The sequence below is a fragment of the Gadus chalcogrammus genome, chromosome 22 (genome assembly GCF_026213295.1).
Source record: "Gadus chalcogrammus isolate NIFS_2021 chromosome 22, NIFS_Gcha_1.0, whole genome shotgun sequence".
NCBI lineage: Eukaryota > Metazoa > Chordata > Actinopteri > Gadiformes > Gadidae > Gadus > Gadus chalcogrammus.
Window position 1 is genome coordinate 8,140,292 of NC_079433.1, and position 20,000 is coordinate 8,160,291.

At 45.2% G+C, this 20,000-nt stretch overlaps 2 protein-coding genes across 2 annotated transcripts in view; one reads left to right on the forward strand and one right to left on the reverse strand.

The window, feature by feature from the left end:
• Positions 1-5,095: 5,095 nt before the first annotated feature.
• On the reverse strand, positions 5,096-15,119 carry LOC130375836 (serine incorporator 2-like). Its single transcript, XM_056582951.1, has 10 exons — positions 14,987-15,119; positions 12,514-12,675; positions 11,704-11,891; positions 10,785-10,864; positions 10,481-10,618; positions 9,037-9,206; positions 8,362-8,452; positions 7,160-7,334; positions 6,060-6,275; positions 5,096-5,652 (listed from the first exon to the last, which is right to left on the reverse strand). The coding sequence occupies exons 1-10, from the start codon at positions 15,023-15,025 to the stop codon at positions 5,514-5,516; spliced, it is 1,398 nt and encodes a 465-aa protein (XP_056438926.1). The 5' UTR covers positions 15,026-15,119; the 3' UTR covers positions 5,096-5,513.
• Positions 15,120-15,558: 439 nt separating this feature from the next.
• The window catches only part of LOC130375837 (cAMP-dependent protein kinase inhibitor beta-like), a 15,197-nt gene continuing 10,755 nt past the window's right edge, over positions 15,559-20,000 (forward strand). Inside the window, exon 1 of the mRNA XM_056582953.1 lies at positions 15,559-16,803. The gene's annotated coding sequence lies outside the window, so the exon portion shown is untranslated. The remainder of the gene's footprint in view (positions 16,804-20,000) is intronic.

Below are 20,000 nucleotides of genomic sequence, written 5' to 3' on the forward strand. Positions count from 1 at the left end.
AAAATACTGACCATTCATGTGGCTGTTTGAGCATGGAAAACATGAAATTAATGTATGTTGGTTCAATTAACATACCGTACATAGGTTATGATTCTGGATGATTTTTTAGGTAGTGGCCATCGCCAAAATGCACCAGAATACAGGAAATCATCTACCAAATTCAAAATTATGTAGCTTCTCTCAGCTCACGTATAGTTGAAGTGTGCAGTCATGTGGCCCTCCGATGGTTATGATAAAAATTGTGGCATCTCTATCATGAAAGTTGCCCATCCCTGGAGTAGCATCATCATCACTGCCAGCTGACATCAGACGCCTTGCTAGAGAAAAACAGTTCCAGCCATCACATTAGGTGAGTCTAGAAATGCAGCAAACATGAGGCTTAGTAACACAGCAGTTATAGACTTTTTTTGTCTTTTTTTTCATCTTTAGTTATGTGTTCATAATGGTACGGCCCTCTGAGGACTATGGAAAAATTGAAATGGCCCTTGATGAGAAAAAGGTTCCCCACCCCTGCTCTATATAATGACAATTCTAGGGGTTGAATGCTTAATTGAATGACTTCTATAGAGGAGGGGAATTCCTGCTGAGACAGAAGACACATCCACGTCCAAAGGGGATAGGCAGTCAAGACGGTGAACAGTCTGGGCCAGTTTGCCCTGTGGCAATATCAGAAAAGGTGATTGGTATTTGGACTTGGACACGTCCGAAAAGAAGGTTGTTATATTGTGAGATGTTTTTCTACCACCAGTGAAATGGAGGAGTATCTTAGAGCAAACCTGCTGTGATATGACATCTCGATATGTGAAAATACCTGGTTTACAGATTACTATGTCCTATCTTAAGAGAGGAAGAAAGACAAATATCAAGAGAAAGTGGGTGACTGAGGGAGGGAGGGTGCATTTGTGTGTGCGTGGTAAGGGTGGGTATATTTTAAAAGCAGTAATATTGCAGCCTGCAGTTGTCCTCATATGGCCCCTAATCCAGTCAACGAGAAAAACCAATGAATGTGGGAGCATCGCTGTAGCTCTTCCAATTTCTCCGAAACGTAGGCCTTAAATGCGCTTTGATTGCGCAAGACGGCGTTTGGTTCGATTGATATTAACGTCTAAGTACTCACTTAGACGTTATAAGCAAATACGCTGGGGGTGGTTTTGGACATGCGGAGACAACGCTTCACAACGCAGCACGTGGAGCATCTACTGCGGTACGACTGGCGGCGCATCAAAGGCGCTGAAATCTAATTTGGTCTCGAGCTCTTACCGCCGATGACACGAAACACAGTCGGACCTTTTGTGTGTAGAGCTTCCATGTCGCCGGAACATCACGGCTGGCAGCCAGGCAAAAGGGTACCACGGGGGGGGATAGACTACACAAACAAAAAAAATGTAACCCGCTCGAGGTTTGATTATGTAATATTATTGGCGATCTGATTGCAAAAAAAAAACGAGCCAGAAGGGCCTGTTTCTCATGCAATGATGTCATGTTGGACGGTTAGCAAGACGGAGGACGTTGTATTCCTAGCAGTCATGCATACACAGGCCTGCGTGTTTGCTAGTGGTAGTGCACACATTGCTTGAATAAACGGCTTTAACCAGCGAAATCTCGGGTCATAACATCGGATCGGAATTGCAATTTCAAACCACCGACACGTGACATTAATCCATATTACAGACGATGCATTTCCCCACGTTATGTTATGTTATCGTAGCGGTCGCCCAAGTCCAACCGTATTGTGTCCACTCGTGCGTAAAGCAGATATTTCGGTTTCAATCTGCATAATTCCTGCTGCGACTGTGCGGGAGCGAACCCATAGCGTTGTAGCTCGGATCCTCATCCTCCTCTTCCTCCGCCTCCCCGGTCCCTGCCTTCCCTCTCCCTGTCCCCACATGGACAATGAATGACCCCCGGTTGGGGAAGAACGGGATATGTTCGGACCACCAAGACAAGCTATAAGCTTTTACCGCGTATAGGACACCACCGAACCCTCATAATAACAACTACACTGTCTCTCTGGGTCAATTGTAGTTTCTGCAAAACCCTCCGCTTACCTCATCTCGCCATTCCCTAACAGACAAAAGCAGTTGCGGAAGCGAAATTAAATTAATTAATCATAAGACCCAACAATCTCAATGAAAACAGTGCCTGTTATTCCGACCCATTAAACAACTTTGTCATCAAAATGCGTGAATGATGCCCTACAATGCATGTGAACATTTGCTCGCTGTTGTGGATGCCCCAACTTCACTTGTATGCGGCGCAGTCGCGGTTCCTTCAGAAACACCTCCCATGACGGTCCGATATGAGGATAAAATCACCGGAACCAGTTCAAATAACAACGGGCTTCATTCAAATTATAACGAACTAGCATCTGCGAGTCCTGCACATTCTCAAACACAGCGATTTGATGTTGGAAAGAAAAAGGAATAGAGCCCTACCGTTAGTGAGCGCCCGATGCTAGTGGCGGGACGGGATGGGAGCGGAAGCTGTGTTCTGGTGCTCCCTCCACCTTGTAAAGTTGATGCTGCAGTTTTACACACCACGGCAGCATCCCACTCACACACCGCTGCTGGAGCGCAACCCAAACACGCTGCTCTCTCGGACCACGCACATTCAGCGCGCCGCCTGGCACACCAGAGCGTAGCGTGACACGCCACGCCCCCTAACAGTGGCGTTGTGTGTAGGAACGTTTTATTATTATGTTACAAGTGGTGGGGTTTCGCTTAGAAAAATATGAATCAGATCATTTCATTTTCGGTTCATCTGTGAAAACAGGAGGCCGGCGGTGTGTGTGTGTGTGTGTGTGTGTGTGTGTGTGTGTGTGTGTGTGTGTGTGTGTGTGTGTGTGTGTGTGTGTGTGTGTGTGCGCGTGCGTGTATAGTTTGCTTATTGCAAGGATCTCACATGCGCAAACAAAACAATAGACTGGCCCACAGCAATATCGCAGGCTACAGACATAAGCCTACATAATGGCACTGTATACATCTTTCAACGTCTACCAGGGTGGTATCTAAGACGAGACAGATAGTTTCTACCTCTACAAAGTGCTTTTAGATGCATCTCCAACCAAGGTTTATTTTTGGCTGCTCCGCAGACCCATATATGTCAACATATGTTTAGTAAGCGCTAATGCAGCAGCAGCAGCACATGTTAACCTTCTAATGAGGACTCCTGGGTCTGCCCAGGTCGTGACGGGAACCAGAGCTCAGAGGGTCGCTTGATTTGTACTCCGGGGTTGCCAGGTTGGCGTCTTTATTTATTTTTTAGTACGTACTTTTCAATGCGCTGACCGTGGTGCTGTTGTATATGCACGACACGAGACCCTATGGCATCATGAACCTACCCCCCCCCCCCCCTGGACTGCACCCCCTTCCCTGGAGGCAGGGATGAGCGCATAACCAGATTTACACATCAACCCCACAGGAGCATTACGGCCCAATTAAGAGCCTGATCCTAACCAGTTTATGCAACTCATCTCTCTCCCTTTCATTATGTAAGAGCATTAGGTGACTGATCACATCTGTACAGGGGGATGACACGCCTGGCAGCCACCCGTGTCAATCAGGGTCACTAAACCAATCAGGTTCTTGCTGATTAAGAACAGAGCCTACTATTAAAGGACAAATCCGGTGTAAAATGGATCTGGGATATGTTTAATATGATAACGAGTTGGGATGTTCGTTTGGGAGCAAAAAGGCGCATGTATGCGCATTGTTTTAGCCGATTCTACCAAAACGCTATAACCTTGGAAAGATGGGGGCATGTGTTATGGTAAAAACTAAATCGGTATTTTAAACCAAATCAAAGGCTAGAAATAGCCCGACACTTCTTTGATAGTATAATAAGGGTCTTAAAATATAAAACGAGGCATTGATAACTTTGTAAGTGTACAGATTGTTTATTAAAATGGACACAATCTCTGTGTTCGTCAATCTACTTATCGAGTCTTAAAAACAAGATGGCGTCGACGGGTGAACTACAAAAAACAGCCAACTTAAGAATGCGTACACATGCGCCTTTTTGCTCCCAAACGAACATCCCAACTCGTTATCATACTAAACGTATCCCAGATCCATTTTACACCGGATTTGTCCTTTAACCTAATTAAAACAGTGATATGTATGATGAGCAATGGTCTAGGTCAAACCGAGAAAAAAATTATAATAAATAAATAAAAGAACGATGTTAGAATCCAACAGTAGTCTTTATATCTGGCAACTGGATGTCGTTTTTTTTCATGGTTTAATTTGTGCTGGAGATTTTTTATTTTCGTTAATATTAAATTGAAAGCACAAGCTTACTTTGTTTTACATTTCGGGTGAGGCACGAAGATATATCTTTCATAATCGGACACTGCCCTCAAAAGTCATGGTCAAGGCCTCATCATCCTCATATTTTTTTTGATATCAGCCTCGTAAACAAAAAGTTGTTCGCTACCTTTACACAGGGATCTGGCCCTGTGTTAAGAGGCACCCAGAGGTGAAATGTAAATGACTGTATTGCTCTATATACTCTCCCTCTGCCCTGGCCTGGAGAGAGAGAGAGAGAGAGAGGGCGGGACATACAGTCAGTCTACACAGTGTTCAACACACAGCTAATCATGATCTTGTGATAACCCCACGCCTGAGCCCAGACACATTCCTTTGTGCCTCTTGTGCCTGTATATACAGATGTACGTACGTGTGTGCATGCACACACACAAACACAAACACACACACGGACAGACACACACCCGCTCAAACACAGACACACACACACAGACAGGAATTCTTCCACGGAGGAAACCAAGTCACATTTCAACACCATCATGTGAGTAGGAGGGGAAAGGGGGGTGGGGGGGGACCTCTTTGTGGGATTTCTTTCGGCCAGACACGATGACATCATGTGTATTTCTCACCCTCATACTTTCCAGACCAGTGAGAGATCCTGAACATTTTATATGAAGTTATTTTTGTACATTTTTGGGATTATTCTACCATGTTTGGCCAGAGGAGTTGTGTGAGAATATATATATATATATATATATATATATATATATATATATATATATAGAAGGAGGCAACTATATATATATATCGAATGAGGTAATGCTGTGTTGTGGTGTTGTGTGAGGAGAGAAAATGATTTGATTGGCTAAGCAACAGTCCCACCTACAGGACTCAATAAAAGCTGAATTAAAATCTTTCAACACCACGGATGAACAAAGAACATCTTTATTGTTTTTCCCGGGGTAATATAATTCATAGAAAAGTGAACATATTAAAAAAAGCTTTGCCAAAAGACCGATTTTTGATCCCTCCAAAGTGCAAATATGTTATGGTGCGCGTTTCCTTTAAGATGATATGTAAATGATTAAAAATGAATACAAACTTTCAACTGTAGTGAAATAACATTCTTTGGCAACTAACTTCACTTGAAAAAGGCAAACAATAATAGTTAAAAGGGCAACTGTATTAACCACATATAGCATTAGATGCGGCACTAGCTTTGGCTGTGCGTATTTGAGTACAGCTGTCTCAGCTGAAGTCTCTGTTGGTGAGGATCACGGGAGCCACCAAGGTCCACAGGTAGATGGACAGACCCAGCCAGCTGGAGCAGATCTTCACCCACACGGCTGGCATGGCGGTCCTCATGTACTGGTAGTCTGAGTCCGGCCTGGTCGGAGGAGGGAAAGGTCGGATGATATACACGGAGCCAGTGCCGTTGCCTCAGGGCCGTATTAAGGGCACAAAATGCCAAGCTTCCTTTAATGTGTCATTAACCATAGATCTAAAATAGTTTTTTTTCTTGGAAAAGTTTAAACCAAAAAGTCAACCCTCTCCCTCCTCGTTTAAAATCGCATAATTATTCAATTTCTTGAAAGTAAAACTGTGTTTTATTCCCATTTCTATTAAATTTATATAAAGTAGAAATCGGAACAAAGTTATAGACGTTGACAAGTAGTTCCCCCTCGATCAATAACAATAATTATTTAATCTGTCAAAATGGAAAATCGGGATCAAATCGAACAATTCCCCAGATCTCAAAACAAACATGCACCCGACCGGCTGGAAGATACTCACAGGTACCAGTTGGTGAGCGTCATCATGATGTGCAGCGAGGCGAACAGCAGGCAGAGGTGGAAGAAGGTGTAGTTGTAGGTGACGACCTCCTCCTCGTTGTCCACGGCGCGCCGCACGCCGTCGTCGCCCACCGCCGCCTCGTAGTCCGCCGTCAGGCCCTGGCCCTCGTCCGTCAGCATCAGCTTGTTCACCGCAGCGTTGTTAGAGGAGCGGAGGCTGAGGGAGGGGGGGCGGAGGAAGCGGGAGAGGAGGTGTCATGGATACCGTGTGTAATACAGACACAGACAGACAGACAGACAGACAGACAGACAGACACGTACAAGGATCAACTTTGAAAACATTAAAAGCTTCAGCCCATCTAAGACGTTTTTGTTATTTTAGTTTAATATCGATCATAGTCATATTTTTGCAAAATTGTCATATCTAACCTAGCTCTACTCTCTTCTCCAACGCTACCGATTCACTCTGCCTCACTGGCTATATCCTAAGTCAATCAGAGGGCTTTGTACATTCCATAATCACTACCTGCTTAAGTCATCTATTTGACGTCAATGCTAGACGAACCTTAATCTGACCTGGACAATTCTGCCATGAGGCTAACGATATTCTACATTCAAAACACATTCCTACTTACTTAAATTAAAGTATAAACACGCCGGATAAGACTTGGATATGGACTCAAATGGCCCTCTATAGCTTTAACACATGCTTAGTCAAGAGCTGTTTGGCACTCTCTGCTCATCCCGGGGTCAAGGGTGAATACCGTTAAACTTTCGGCAACGACAGAATCTCCGGCACGGTGCTGCTCTTACATCAAAAGTGCCGCCATATAACGACATAATCATTGTCATGCTTACGGCATGTTAAAAGGTGCAATATTATACCACCAGGTGTGAGTGTGATTTGCCGTTACCTCTTCTGACATCACAAGTGGGCGTGTCGACCTAGATGTGTGCTGGACAGATCAGTTCACCAGCCTACCCAGTGGACTGTGGCAATCGTTGCTCATCTCTCCGGACCTGGTGGTATATCACCTTTAACCACGCCTGCGACAGAAACACCACACCTCAAACGGCGAGCGGCGTCGCCAAAGGGCCTACCTGGCGTAGAGCGTGCAGAACAGGAAGATGCCCAGCCCCACGGCGTCCGAGGCGTCCCACCACTGGATGGCTTCGTGGGGGGGGACGGTGGCGCCGATCGCTTGTCCCGGTGCCGGAGTGGGTGGGGGGCCTTGGTCGGTCACTAAACTCAGCAGGCTGGGGTTACACTTGCGGTCTGTGAGGGGAGGGACACACATTGATTGGACACAGGTTCATGTACCCAAGAACTCAATCCATTCACTTTTTAAACATTATTTTTATATATACCGTTTTGTTTTGCCTTACCTTTGCATTATTCAAAATTAATTTACTTATTTTATTTTACCTAATTTTCTCCTTTTCTCCTTATTGCATCGTGGGTCAGAGACAGACCTAATTTCGATTCCTCTATTTGTATGCCACATATTTTGGAACTAACAATAAAGCTGAGTTTGACTTTAAGGTAGACGCGGCTACACTCTGAACTACACTAGTGAAACCGTGACCCTCTTTCTGACACCTAAAAGCCTCTCTGTCTGCTTGACTCCAGGCCAGATGCTCCCTATAATCGATTGTAATCCTCGATTGGAAGTCGCTTTCGGATAACGACTTAATGTAGACGTACTGTTGGACTGGATGGGGTTTGGTGAAGTCTCTTGGTGTGTCAGAGCACAAATGTGAGATTATTGTCATATAAACTTCCCCTTGTGTAGCGTTACTGACCAAATTTGAAATAACGTAAGCTTCCATAGCCGCTTGAGATATACCATTCAGAATACCATTCAGATACTAAAATGTGTGTGTTGCAATGAATATCCCTCTGGTCTGAGCTCGGCACCAATGGCTTTCTAGATCTGGGCACTCTGGCTAATCAGATGAGATAACTTAGTGAGGCGTCTGCCCTCTTCACTCTTGTGGAAGCCGGTTGGAAATGAAAGGAAGATCATCATCTCCTCTGAAAAAACCTGTCTGTGAACATTCCTGTAGCTCTTTTAATATCTTCCTTCCCTCAATTTCAGACAAAACTGTTTCGATCGCTCGCTCGATTGCGACACTGTCCTCTGGCTCCGCCGCTGTGTTTATAGTGTGCAGACTGCGGCGCTCCTTGTTCGTCAAGGAACTGAGACCCCCTCACACAATTGCAATTGGAGCAGTCGTTGAATTTCTTCAAAACGGAAGTGTCAAAATCAAAGTGTGCTGCACTGGGTATCCTGGGCACTCACTGGGGTTGTTGGTCATGGCCGACCAGGTGATGTACATGGTGTAGAGGGAGATCAGGGAGGCTTGAAGCAAGCCAGAGCTGGGCTGGGCCTCCTGTCGACATAACACAAAAGGACAACCGATAAATAACCTCGGCCAGGATGTTTACCAGGGTCTCTAGGCGACAATATTTTATTTCAACGGTTAAAGTGTTTTTTTTTTGCATCTCCTGATAATGCGTTGACGTTCTGTTTATGTTAGGTTGTTATGAGCGATACCGGTGGAGGAACAGGCTGGAGAGTGGAGGACGTCCCTACCCTTCTGATGACTGAATTACCCTAACCTAACTCAATCCCTGAGTGCATGTGAAGGCCTCGACGGCCTGCAGGGCTTTCAATAGGTGCGTGCATCACTTGAGGCGGAGGATGCACAGACAAATCAGTGTATTGCAAACTCATTCAAAGTTGCGTCGGAATAATGCACAGGACATCATCACACATCACTGGTAATGGTCAACCTTGTGAGACCATCCAGATATAAAAGTTTGCGTTTTCTAATGACACTCTTGAGCACTATGCAGTTGTAGGTAGAACAAAACCATTTTCTTTTCAGAGAACAGCCTTCTGGGATTATTTCTGCCCATCCTTTCACGTTGTTCTCCCCAAGAGTCCCAGGGACCGGATGAGGATGGGAATCACCTGGACTTTGGGCAGGATGGACACGATGGAGACGATGATGCAGAAGAGGAGGTTGAGGCTGATGACGACCTTGTGCTCGGTACAGTCGTCCGGCTGCGTGTAGAAGACGTAGAGGAGCACCAGCGAGGTGAAGGCCAGAACGTAGTGGAGGATGGTGAAGGACAGCAGAGCTGAGAGGGAGACAGAACGTAGTGGAGGATGGTGAGGACATCAGGGCTGAGAGACAGGCATAGTGGACTATGGTGAGGACAGCAGGGCTGAGAGACAGACATAGTGGACTATGGTGAGGACAGCAGGGCTGAGAGAGAGAGCTGAAAGAGATGAATGACACGTTGTACTCCGACAAATACGTTATTGTCTTTAAAAGGTCCCATATTATACCACCGGGTGAGAGTGTGATTAATCGTTACAAGCAGTGATGAAAACCTGCCTATTCTGACACCCCACACATCAAGTGGGCGTGTCCACCTAGAACTACGACAGATAGATGAGCAACGTTTGCTACAGTCCACTGGGTAGGCTGGTAGACTGATCTATCCAGCACAGAACTAGTTGGACACTAGGGTTGCCGCGGTGTGGACATTTTCATTGTCACACCGAGTAATACACTCGTGTCAACACCGGTAATACAGAGTATAAACGGTATAAACTTTGAAACTAGGTCAACCGCCATCTTCTCCGTCAACTCTCCTCTCACACTCGGTGACAGCGTCTGGCAGCGCGCCAATTCTCGGTGACAGCGTCTTATAACGTTCTATATCTAATACTATAATATCATTTTATATATAATATCACGGCCAAAAGCTCTGTGCGCCTCCGGATGGCCGTAGCGCGGGGAGCTCCCGGAGGGATTGGGCTTCGCGGGGTTTGTTTACCGGCGTTGCTATGGTTACCGGTCTTGTGTGTTCCAACGGTTTATTAGGCAGCCTATCTATTATTATATCTATCTATTATTATTACATTTTTATTTTCTTAATTATAATAAATTATTCATTTCTACAGAAAAAATAAAATTATTACTGGAAAAAAATAAATAAAATAACTGTTGCCGATGTGCAACACCGAGTAATCGGTGTCGTCTTCAACACAAGTAACACGGTAATACCATATACCACGGCAACCCTATTGGACAAGCCCACTTGTGATGTCATAAGGGGCAGAAAACGGCTTGTAATGGCTAATCACACGCACACCTGGCGTTATAATATGGGACCTTAAAAGCTCAAAGAACACACGCTAGTCATGAGAAACGCAAAAGGTTTTCAAATGTTCTACATTTAAATACAGCCTGGCAACAGCCATGCACTGTGTGCTTAACTTTGTTGTTGTGATAGAATCCCAACAACAGGATGTTGTCCAGAGTTGTGTTTGGCGTTCCTCTGGATTTTAAAAGGAGTCTAGGAGGTATCTTGGACGTTCTGACCACTTGGTCCGCTGCGGTTACCTGCAAACCAGCCCTTGGTGTTCCCGTCCTCAGCCCTCTGCAGCCAGGACTGGTTCCAGGAGTGGGCGAAGTCCACCAGGAGAATGAGCTGGATGATGATGAAGCAGAAAGAGCCCACGGCGCCAAAGTAATACCAAACTGCAAAGATACAATCAGAATAGGAATCAGAATTCAAATTAAGATTCAGAATGACTCCAGTTGACATGACTCCAGTTGACCTGACCTGGGCAGGTGAGATAACCTACTTCAGGTGAGTTATTGTGCAAGGGAAACATCTGTATAGAAAGATCATTCTATAGCCTACCTGTGGTAAACATCCCGTCTGGAATGAAGAAGGCTCCAACAGCAATACCAATCAGTATGAGTAACTTAAAGAACCAGAATCTGTGAACGTAAAACACAACCGTTTAGAGCAGGGGTCGGCAACCCTAGGCACGCGTGCCACCACTGGCACGGGGCAGCATAATCATTTAATTCATTGATTTCTTAATTATTTAAAAAATTCAAAGCACATTGTGGCAGCATAATCATTACTACAGATTTTCTTTTTGCCCTTTATTCTGTTTTGGGCATTTCCTCCCAGTGCAAATATGTTTAAATTAGTTACAGAAAGCAGTGTTCTGGGATGGGATCAATTAATAGTTTTTAAACCTATGCTGTGAGTAATAGAGAAGAAAATATTTAAAATATTGTTGCAAGTGGCCAGTATGCATCGCCTTCACATGGTACTGCAAAGCTGTACATGTCTTAAAGATATTGATGTGGATGGTTCCAACATTCTCATATATTCTCGTTTTTTACATTTCTCACAGTACAAATATGTATTTTTTTTTTTTTTTTTGAGTTTCTGAAAATTGTGTTTTAAGATGGGACATATATAATTATAATTTGTAAGCCCATGTTGCAAATACAACAGCCAAAAAAACTTAAAATGTTAATGCATGATTGTGGACTATATGGAAATAGTACAATTCCAGGTCTTCTGGAAATGTTTTTGGTCGCTGTGACATAATTCAGCTTAATTTGTAATATGTTGTTGCTTAAGGCACACTCATTAGCGAGAAAAGGTCAAACTGGCACTGCATGTTGAAAAGGTTGCTGACTCCTTGTTTAGAGAAAAAAACAACTCGTGGGTGCATAAGGGATGTGCATTACCAGGGCCCCACCACCAGGTGGCGCCACCCTCTCCTAAATAAACCATGCAAACTGCAACGTAACCGTACCCATTCTGGATGGATGCTCGCGGGTCCTTGCTGCTGCGCACGCGGATCATGATGATGGAGAAGAGGAAGAAGAAGCAGGCCATGGCGAAGCACATGCGGTACACCGCCTTGTAGCCCACCATCACATCACAGTCCACCTTGTTGTCTGAGAAAGGTATGCTGGCCCCATCCACACAGAACCCCGGAATCTGATGGGCAAACAGGAAAATGAGGTCAAGTAGTTGAATGCATGTTATTGAAATTAATAAATATGGCAAAGATATTCAAGAGCAGGGATTCACCAATTATGAATCTCTGGGCCAATAATAAATCAAATTGAATAATTTGGCAGAAACCTTCATTATCCAAAAATTCGTCACAATGTCCTTGAACGAGCGCAAATTCATACAAATTCATTCCTACGTCACTCCCATGACGATTATCATTCCATAAACGGTTTCAAAATTGATTACAGAAGGTCATGTGTGTATCCCTATCCTATTTTTTTGCTCCAGTAACCCATTGCCTGAGGATTGTGTTTGTGTATGTCTATGTGTTTGCATATGCATGTGTGTGTGTTTAGGTATGCGTATATATGTGTATATGCATCACCCATCATGATGTTGGTTCTGTTTGTCTTGTTTTTGTCCCTATTTTAACTATAAGTGTCTACTTATGCATTAGCACTTTGTATTTATTGCATTGTCATTTTATTCTGTCTCCTTCCACTGCTGCTGGGCTGTTTTTGCAACAAACAAATTTCTCCTACGGGGGATTAATAAAGTTGTATCTTATCTAATCTTATTGAGAGCTCATAACAAAACCCAGCACCTTCTTGAGCTGCGTCTCCATGCCGGGGAGGACCATGAAGACCGAGACCAGCGCCCCAAGCAGCAGGAGGAAGGAGAAGGCCAGCCGGGTCACGGTGGAGTTGTAGGCCGACGGGCAGCATGACGACAGCAGACAGGGGGCCGAGCCGCACAGACACGACGCCTGGAGGGGAGGGGAGGGGGGAGAGGGGGAGAAGACATGAGTAACCCTAAACGGAACCATCTCTAGCCTTATGGCTAAACCTTACCCTCTCTAATAGTTCACCTTAACCCCCTCTTCTACCCATATACCTAAACTCAACTGTAACTTAAAGGAGACATATTATGGTGTTTTCCCAACAAGTAAACATAGTATATGAGTTCCAGAAAACACGTTTTTGAAGCCGTTTGCTGGAAATAGCTTTAAGGAAAAAAATCTCGCCTACCGCTTTACCCCTCTGTTTCAGTCCCTTGGGAATGCGTTGTTTCTGGTGTCTGTAGCTTTAATGCAAATGAGCCGCTGCCCATTGACCATTGAGCTGTCAGACTGAACCCTAGCATGGAGGAGAATTGATTGTTGCAGTTTGCGGACTCCCGGAGCTCTTTATCTATATAATAATGTAGTTATTTATATAATATTATATCTAATATCCCGGCCAAAAGCTATGTGCGCCTCGGACGATATTATGAATCATAAAGACTGCGTCTGACTTCTCTGGTACTTCCACAACAAGTAAAGACTCGTAGTGGGGGTTATCTCGGCCATGGTTGAGAAGAATTGGGGGAAAGGAACTTTGGCCTTGACTCTCTGAAGTCCATATTGAAACGCGACATGGAGGAGAAAGGGAATGTTCTCCCGGAGCTGAGCTGCCGGACTGCCGCCGATCTCCCCCTGCCGGAGCTGCCCGACTGCCACCAGAGCTTCGGCGGCAGTCCGGCAGCTCCGGCGTAGGGAACTCTGCGGCAGTCCGGCAGCTCTGGCGTAGAAGATGATTGTACTCCCGGAGTTGAGTTGCCGGACTGCCGCCCAAGCTCCCCCGCAGTCCGGCAACTCCGCCGGACTCCCTGCCAGGCAGTCACATGGCAAACTGACAAATTAGACATCTATTTTTGTCTGGAATATCCCTGCGTCCGAAATCAGCGAAAATCTCTGCCAAGCGATCGTCCGCTGGTCCACAAAATCTTAGCTATGCTCTGACTGGAGGGGGTTGGGGAAGTGGGAGGTAATATTCAAATGTGCCCCCTTCCTACGTAGGAGGGGGGGCGCCGAAACCGACTCGCTCGTTTGGTAGGGTACTTTCAGAAATGCACACTCAAAAAACGATGTACAATCTTTTTACAAAGTGTGTATGTGTGTTCCGGGAGCACCAGCGATCCAAAACAACGACCCAAATCCCAGAAAAGGTGTTGTTTTCATAGTATGTCCCCTTTAATACATAAAAGGAACCATCTCTAGCCTTATGGCTAAACCTTACCCTCTCTAATGGTTCCACTGTCTTAACCCTCTCTTCTACCCATATATCTAAAGACCAGTGTATAACGCCGGCCTAATACCTAGAATTAACCATCTATATCCTAATTACTCAACCATATCTAAGCCAACACCCTAATTTAACCATCTCTAACCTAATGCCAAAAAGTATAGCGTTAACATGTATCCACCGCTAACGTCAACCTAACCTTCCCTTTCATAAAACCTCAACTAGACCATCGCAGCTTTGTCCGTCTGATGTGGTGTGTCGTGTTTTGTCGTGTGGTGTCGTCGTGTGGTGCCTTGTGGTGCCTTGTGGTGTGGTGTGGTGCCGTGTCGTGTCTGCGTGGTGTGGTGTGGTGTGGTGTGGTGCCTTGTCGTGTCCGTGTGTGTGTGTGTGTGTGTGTGTGTGTGTGTGTGTGTGTGTGTGTGTGTGTGTGTGTGTGTGTGTGTGTAAAGCATGCAGCATGACTGACAGATGTCTTTGGCTCCAAATTGGTCAACAATACGAAGGCAACGTGCCACACTGCTTAACCCCCCCTTGAAATATAATACAGGTCACATGGTAGCCCTGCACGTCCTGGGTGAGGTCAGTGTGAATCCACGCAAAACGACGTTAGTTTACATTGCACAATCAAAAGCGAAACAACCACCGAGTCGGTGGAAGTTCCCATCAGAGGTGTGACTAAGGGGATTTAAACGTTAGATTAAGATCTACTCTAGCCTGGGCGGTGAAACTAGTTTTAAACCCGGAAATCACGTATTTTCCCCGTTTGTCGAGACGACTGCGCCTAACTCCGATAACAGTCCATCAACACCGTGAGCTATGTTTTACCTGGATAAAAAACAATGAATACCACAAGGACAATTATAATTTAGCCACATAGGGACTACTACAACGAAAAATAGGCCTAGAAACGGTTGACGAGCAGATGTAGTTAAAGTTACTGATACAAGCCCATACTTTAACAAAATAGGCTTGTTAGATACCTGTTTAAGAAAACTGTCGTTACTTTATACTTACGCAGCTGGCTATCGAGCACAAAGCCATACAAGCTCCCATTTTTTATATTGTTAATCCAACCGAAACGAAACTAAGTTTAGCGAGTGTTCACTGGCGCTCTGGGGATAACAACAGGCCTTTCTTTGAAATCGTTTTTTTTTTGCGACTGAAACCCGATACCCCTGCCTTGATTGGTTCTTAGTAGCTGTCACTCCAACGTTTTTCCGTCAACGCCCACAACAACAGCAACTGCGCTATTTGGTCAAACACGTTATTAAAATGCAAACCTGTAGGCCTACATTCAATAGCCTTTCCCTGCATACTATCAAAACTAGGATACTTTTAGTTGATAAATGAAACAGAAATGTATATGCATTTAGCCGGCTATATCTAATCCAACGCAGCAGAGTCTATATGCAGTTCGTGTTTAAAAGCAATGTTCTCGGGCCCTTTCAAATATCAAATACGGAGCACATTGTAGGTTATTTGACTTCATAGTCTATAATTATATTCTATTCTCATCCAATAATTCGTATCCCCAGGCTACCACTGGGTAGGCCTACCTCAAAAGGTGCTATTAAATCCTCATTATAATCATTATTATAACGTATCTATTCTATTTTTAATATATTCTAATCTAATGTATCATATTTTATTCAACAAGCTCCTAAGAAGAGACCAAACCCTCATCAATATCCACTCTCCTCCGCCTCCCTTCCACGGACGGGAGCAGATGCTCTGACTGAAGGTCGGACGCTGGAGCAACAGGGGGCTCCCATCTGCCGCCGTCTGCCCTTGAGGAAAAACACAGCGCGCTGCACTCGAGCTATATTAAAGCACCTGTGAACGAGGAGCTGTCCGTCCAATGATAGCTTCTGTTTCATCTCCTCTGCACCTCCGCACGCACGCACGCACGCACGCGCACGCACTCCGACAGGCATGCAGGTGCGCGCACACACACACGCAAAAAAACACACACACTACCACATGCATGCTCATACACACGCACACGCAGGCAAGCACGTCAGGACACAATTTCATTATTTGTATCAGTCATGCATTTAGTTCATGTCTGTTTTCTTTTAATGTGCCATGTCAATGCTTTTTAATTCGATTGACCTTATGCAACCACACCTGGTTTATAATGTGGACGTGCAGTGCATTTCCTTATCAAATTAAAATACTTACTCCCTCGTGGGGCATTTTTTTTTTTATAGATGCTGCTTTATACGTAAAATCTGAAGATAAATTGGGCATAGCAAATACATCAAAAACCACCTGTTGATCGATAGGCGTATACAGTAGCATGTGCATGAGCTGTATTGGTCGCTGTATAGTCGCTTCAAACACAATGCACATTCTCTCTCCCCATTGGACAGCGTGGCGCTGCAACCATCTGGCGGTACGCGCCAAACCTGTGCTCGCGGGCTCTGGATTCTTTGCGGATAAATAACATTTAATATGTGAGTTTCTGAAATTGATTTCGATTGTACATTATTACTAAAATAGAATGACGCATCAGGATCCGCGTATTTTGTTATAACGGAGGTCGTGTGGCGGCAGTGCCCCCCCTCGGTAAATCCACTATGGTTGAAACCTTTCGATTGAGCTCTGAGAACGCGCACTAAACCGTACGGGTGCGTCAACGTGGGATCTGTTCACTTAACGTGGCCGCGGACCGCTGCCAGGCGTTTTAAACGTTTTTTTTTTAGACACCATTTGTTTCATGGAAGCGACATCAAAAACACCGTAGGTTTATTTCTCGTGCCCGGAGAGTGCGGTCACCGGAAGATAGTTGCAACCTTGGACTTTTCCCTCGTCACGCGCACTGACAGTGGGTGAGTAGCTGATGGGGCCATGTATTGCGAACATATTACATTTACTCTACAGGTAGGCAGTGCTGCATAACCCCTGGACGTGCAGCAATTAGTCTGATACGAAGTTGATCAAACATGCAGAATAGAATGAGCATGTAATAACAACAGGGGAAGGCTACTGTGTGTGTGTGTGTGTGTGTGTGTGTGTGTGTGTGTGTGTGTGTGTGTGTGTGTGTGTGTGTGTGTGTGTGTGTGTGTGTGTGTGTCTGTGTGTGTGTGTGTGTGTGTGTGTGTGTGTGTGTGTGTGTGTGTGTGTGTGTGTGTGTGAGAGAGGACGAGATAGATTCCCGCTGCTGCTGTCCTGCTGTTATAAACGCATGATTACAAACAATATAGAGTCATAACAACTGCGTCGATACAATGAAAAGAGTAGGCCCTCTGTCTTTTTTTGCATTATACGTTATTTGTGTGTTTTCTGATTAAACTACATCATTGATTCAATTGTGTGCAATGTCCTATGCAGAGCTGTATAATATGCGCCTGCCTTGCCACCTAACCAAAAAAGGGATTGTGATGGGGATTTTACGGTTGCCAATAATAAAAACGCTAACGACTGTTTACATTTCTTTCGTAATGTCTACACCAGCGTGCTGTCGCTGTGTTGTTCTTTCCGCTGCACGAGCCAGCGGTATGGTCGTCATCGGTTGTTCTTCAATCTGTTTTTGTGTAGGCATATTGCACTAATGACATGTACTTAGTCTTTGGTTTCATCGGTGTATCATTTGCCAACAATGAGACACATCAGATGGTTTAGCAGTATCTCAAAAGCAAAGCGTGCAAACAATGCTCTTGTCTCAATGGGCTGCACTTAGTTTGTTTCCAGACATTGTTTATCCGCATGACAACATTGAAGGACAAGTCAAAGCTTGTGGCCTGATTGGTTGTTATTTGGTAGATTTGTCAACAGTTATACTGTGTTGTTTATTGAAATTGTATTTTGCGTTAAATGTTAGTCAGCCATGAAAATCAAAACAGTCTACCCTATCTTGATTCACAGGGTCTCAATTTCCCTGAAGTGTGCTATATTATTCTCAGTGAACAACAGGTTGTTTCACAGACTACTCAGGTATAGTAATACTCTACCACCTTCCTCATCAAGTAACCCTAGTCGAACTCTTCTGCTGTGCCCGTTTGAAAATGAGTTTCCTCATTGTTGACTTCCTTGCCAAGTCAACCCAATTATTTGAACCAATCAGTGATTCAGATTGGAGGGAGACTTGTCCTGATCAGAGTAGTCACCGGCCTGTGTTTTTTCGTTGATTGCAGTATCTGTCAATCGATTTTGATGTTTTGACCCACGTTTGTAGCTTCAATTCCAGTTAATTCCCTGTGTAGTCATGTGCACACACGTACACACACACAAAAAATACATGCACGCTCTGCACAAACCCCCTCTCCCATGCACACACACTTACATACACACACACTGTATAATTGCTTTTAATTTTTTTCTCCCACCTAAAACATGCACCCTTTGGATAAAAAATGTAAAATCAACGTCCATCGTCTGTCCCGTTTAATTTGACCACACAGAAGTCAATTCTATCATGATTGATTCTGGGCCTTTTTGTCCTTTCCATGATTGATGCCGCCGTTCGTGTGTTCAAATACTAAGCCGTTCATTATTGCTCCGTATTGACTACTGACCTATACCAGTCCCATGACCGTCCGCTTCTGACTTCTGTAAAGCCCAGTGCCCTTCAGTGTGACCTATGTACTTGTTGCACCATTCACCCTGCCTGTATACTTTCATCTTGCAGGGCAGGGGGGCGGGGGGGGGGGGGGGTTGCTGTTGATCTTGGAGGGGGGGGGGTTCTTTCCCAGAAGGAGCCGGCCATGATGTCAGTCTGACTAAGGCGATGTGGTTCCGAGCAGAGAGCGTAGATAAGAAGAGGCAGGGGCTGGCACTCAGCTCCATAGCACAGGTCTGGGCCAAATAAATGCTTAACGGGGCCGCTGTCCTCCATCTAGCGCTTTCAGACCTGTGGCCACTCAAAGCACTATTGAATCATTGCCTCACATTCACCCGTTCATACGTCCATTGATACAGCGATAGCCGGCGGTGTCATCCATGTAAGGCGAAGGCCAGTTTCGTCGGGATCAGTTAAGGTTAGGTGCCTTGCTCAGGCACACCTTGTCACTCAGCCAGGAGGAGCCCTGCGAGTGATGTTTTCTATCGGGCGCTATGGGCACATGGATTCCGTCAGCGTATCATTTCACAGATCCCGCCCACATAACTCTGATTGGCTGGGTGAAAACTCATCAAGCCGAGTGCTCCTCAAGCAACACGATTGCAGACGCTGAAGCGCAGATTATGTTTCTCACAGTGGGGGTGGGTCCAGACGAGACGCTGGAACCGGGCAAGGGGAGACATCCAAACAGATGCTATTTCCCCATTGCAGTTCCCGAGCCTCCACTCAGCTCACTGATCACCTCGATGCACCCCTCAAAGTGTTCGATGCAGGCCATATGAGCCGAGAGTTTGTCGATGGACGTTTGAGCCGTTCCAGGAAATTAACACAATACAGGGCCCACTCTCGCCTTTTTTTCCGATGTTCATTAAGGTTGATTAGCCGGTGAAGCCTCCTTAACGAAGAGGGAGAGGTTCAATAAGGGTTTGAATAGCACTTCAAACCGGCACGGTCAATTAGGTTGTGCTTTTTTTGTGTTTGCAGCAAACAGCTTTTTTAATTTCGCGCACAACGGCAACAATGAATACTTTGATGATGATTGATGCCGGTGTATTATTCAAGCGAAAAGAGCAAGGGGGCCAACACACGGGGCCTCCACTTCACCACCATTAATGTGTGTTTGTGTGTGTGTGCATGTGTGTGTGTGTGTGTGTGTGTCTGGTTGTGTGTTGGTGTGTTGTCTGCTCCTTGTCCCTTTTATTGGCAGGCCGTGTCTAGGCATGGGCAGAAACAGCCAAGTTATGTCACACGTCACTATCAATGTTCTGTGGTCGGGTGCATTCTTGCATGTGTGTTTGTATTTTTGTGTGTGTGTGTGTGTGTTTGTGTGTGTGTGTGTGTGTGTGCGTGTGCGTGTGCGTGTGCGTGTGCGTGTGCGTGTGCGTGTGTGTGTGTGTGTGTGTGTGTGTGTGTGTGTGTGTGTGCGTGTGTTCCTTCTCTATGTATTCTCTTCCCAAAACATAACAG

Coding starts and splice junctions, on each gene's coding strand:
- LOC130375836 (XM_056582951.1), bottom strand. CDS start 15,025: ATGGGAGCTTGTATGGCTTTGTGCTCGATAGCCAGCTGC. Junction 9,207..10,480: donor CACCAAGGGCTGGTTTGCAG/GTAACCGCAGCG, acceptor TCTCCCTCTCAG/CTCTGCTGTCCTTCACCATC. Junction 7,335..8,361: donor GGCCATGACCAACAACCCCA/GTGAGTGCCCAG, acceptor CTCCCCTCACAG/ACCGCAAGTGTAACCCCAGC.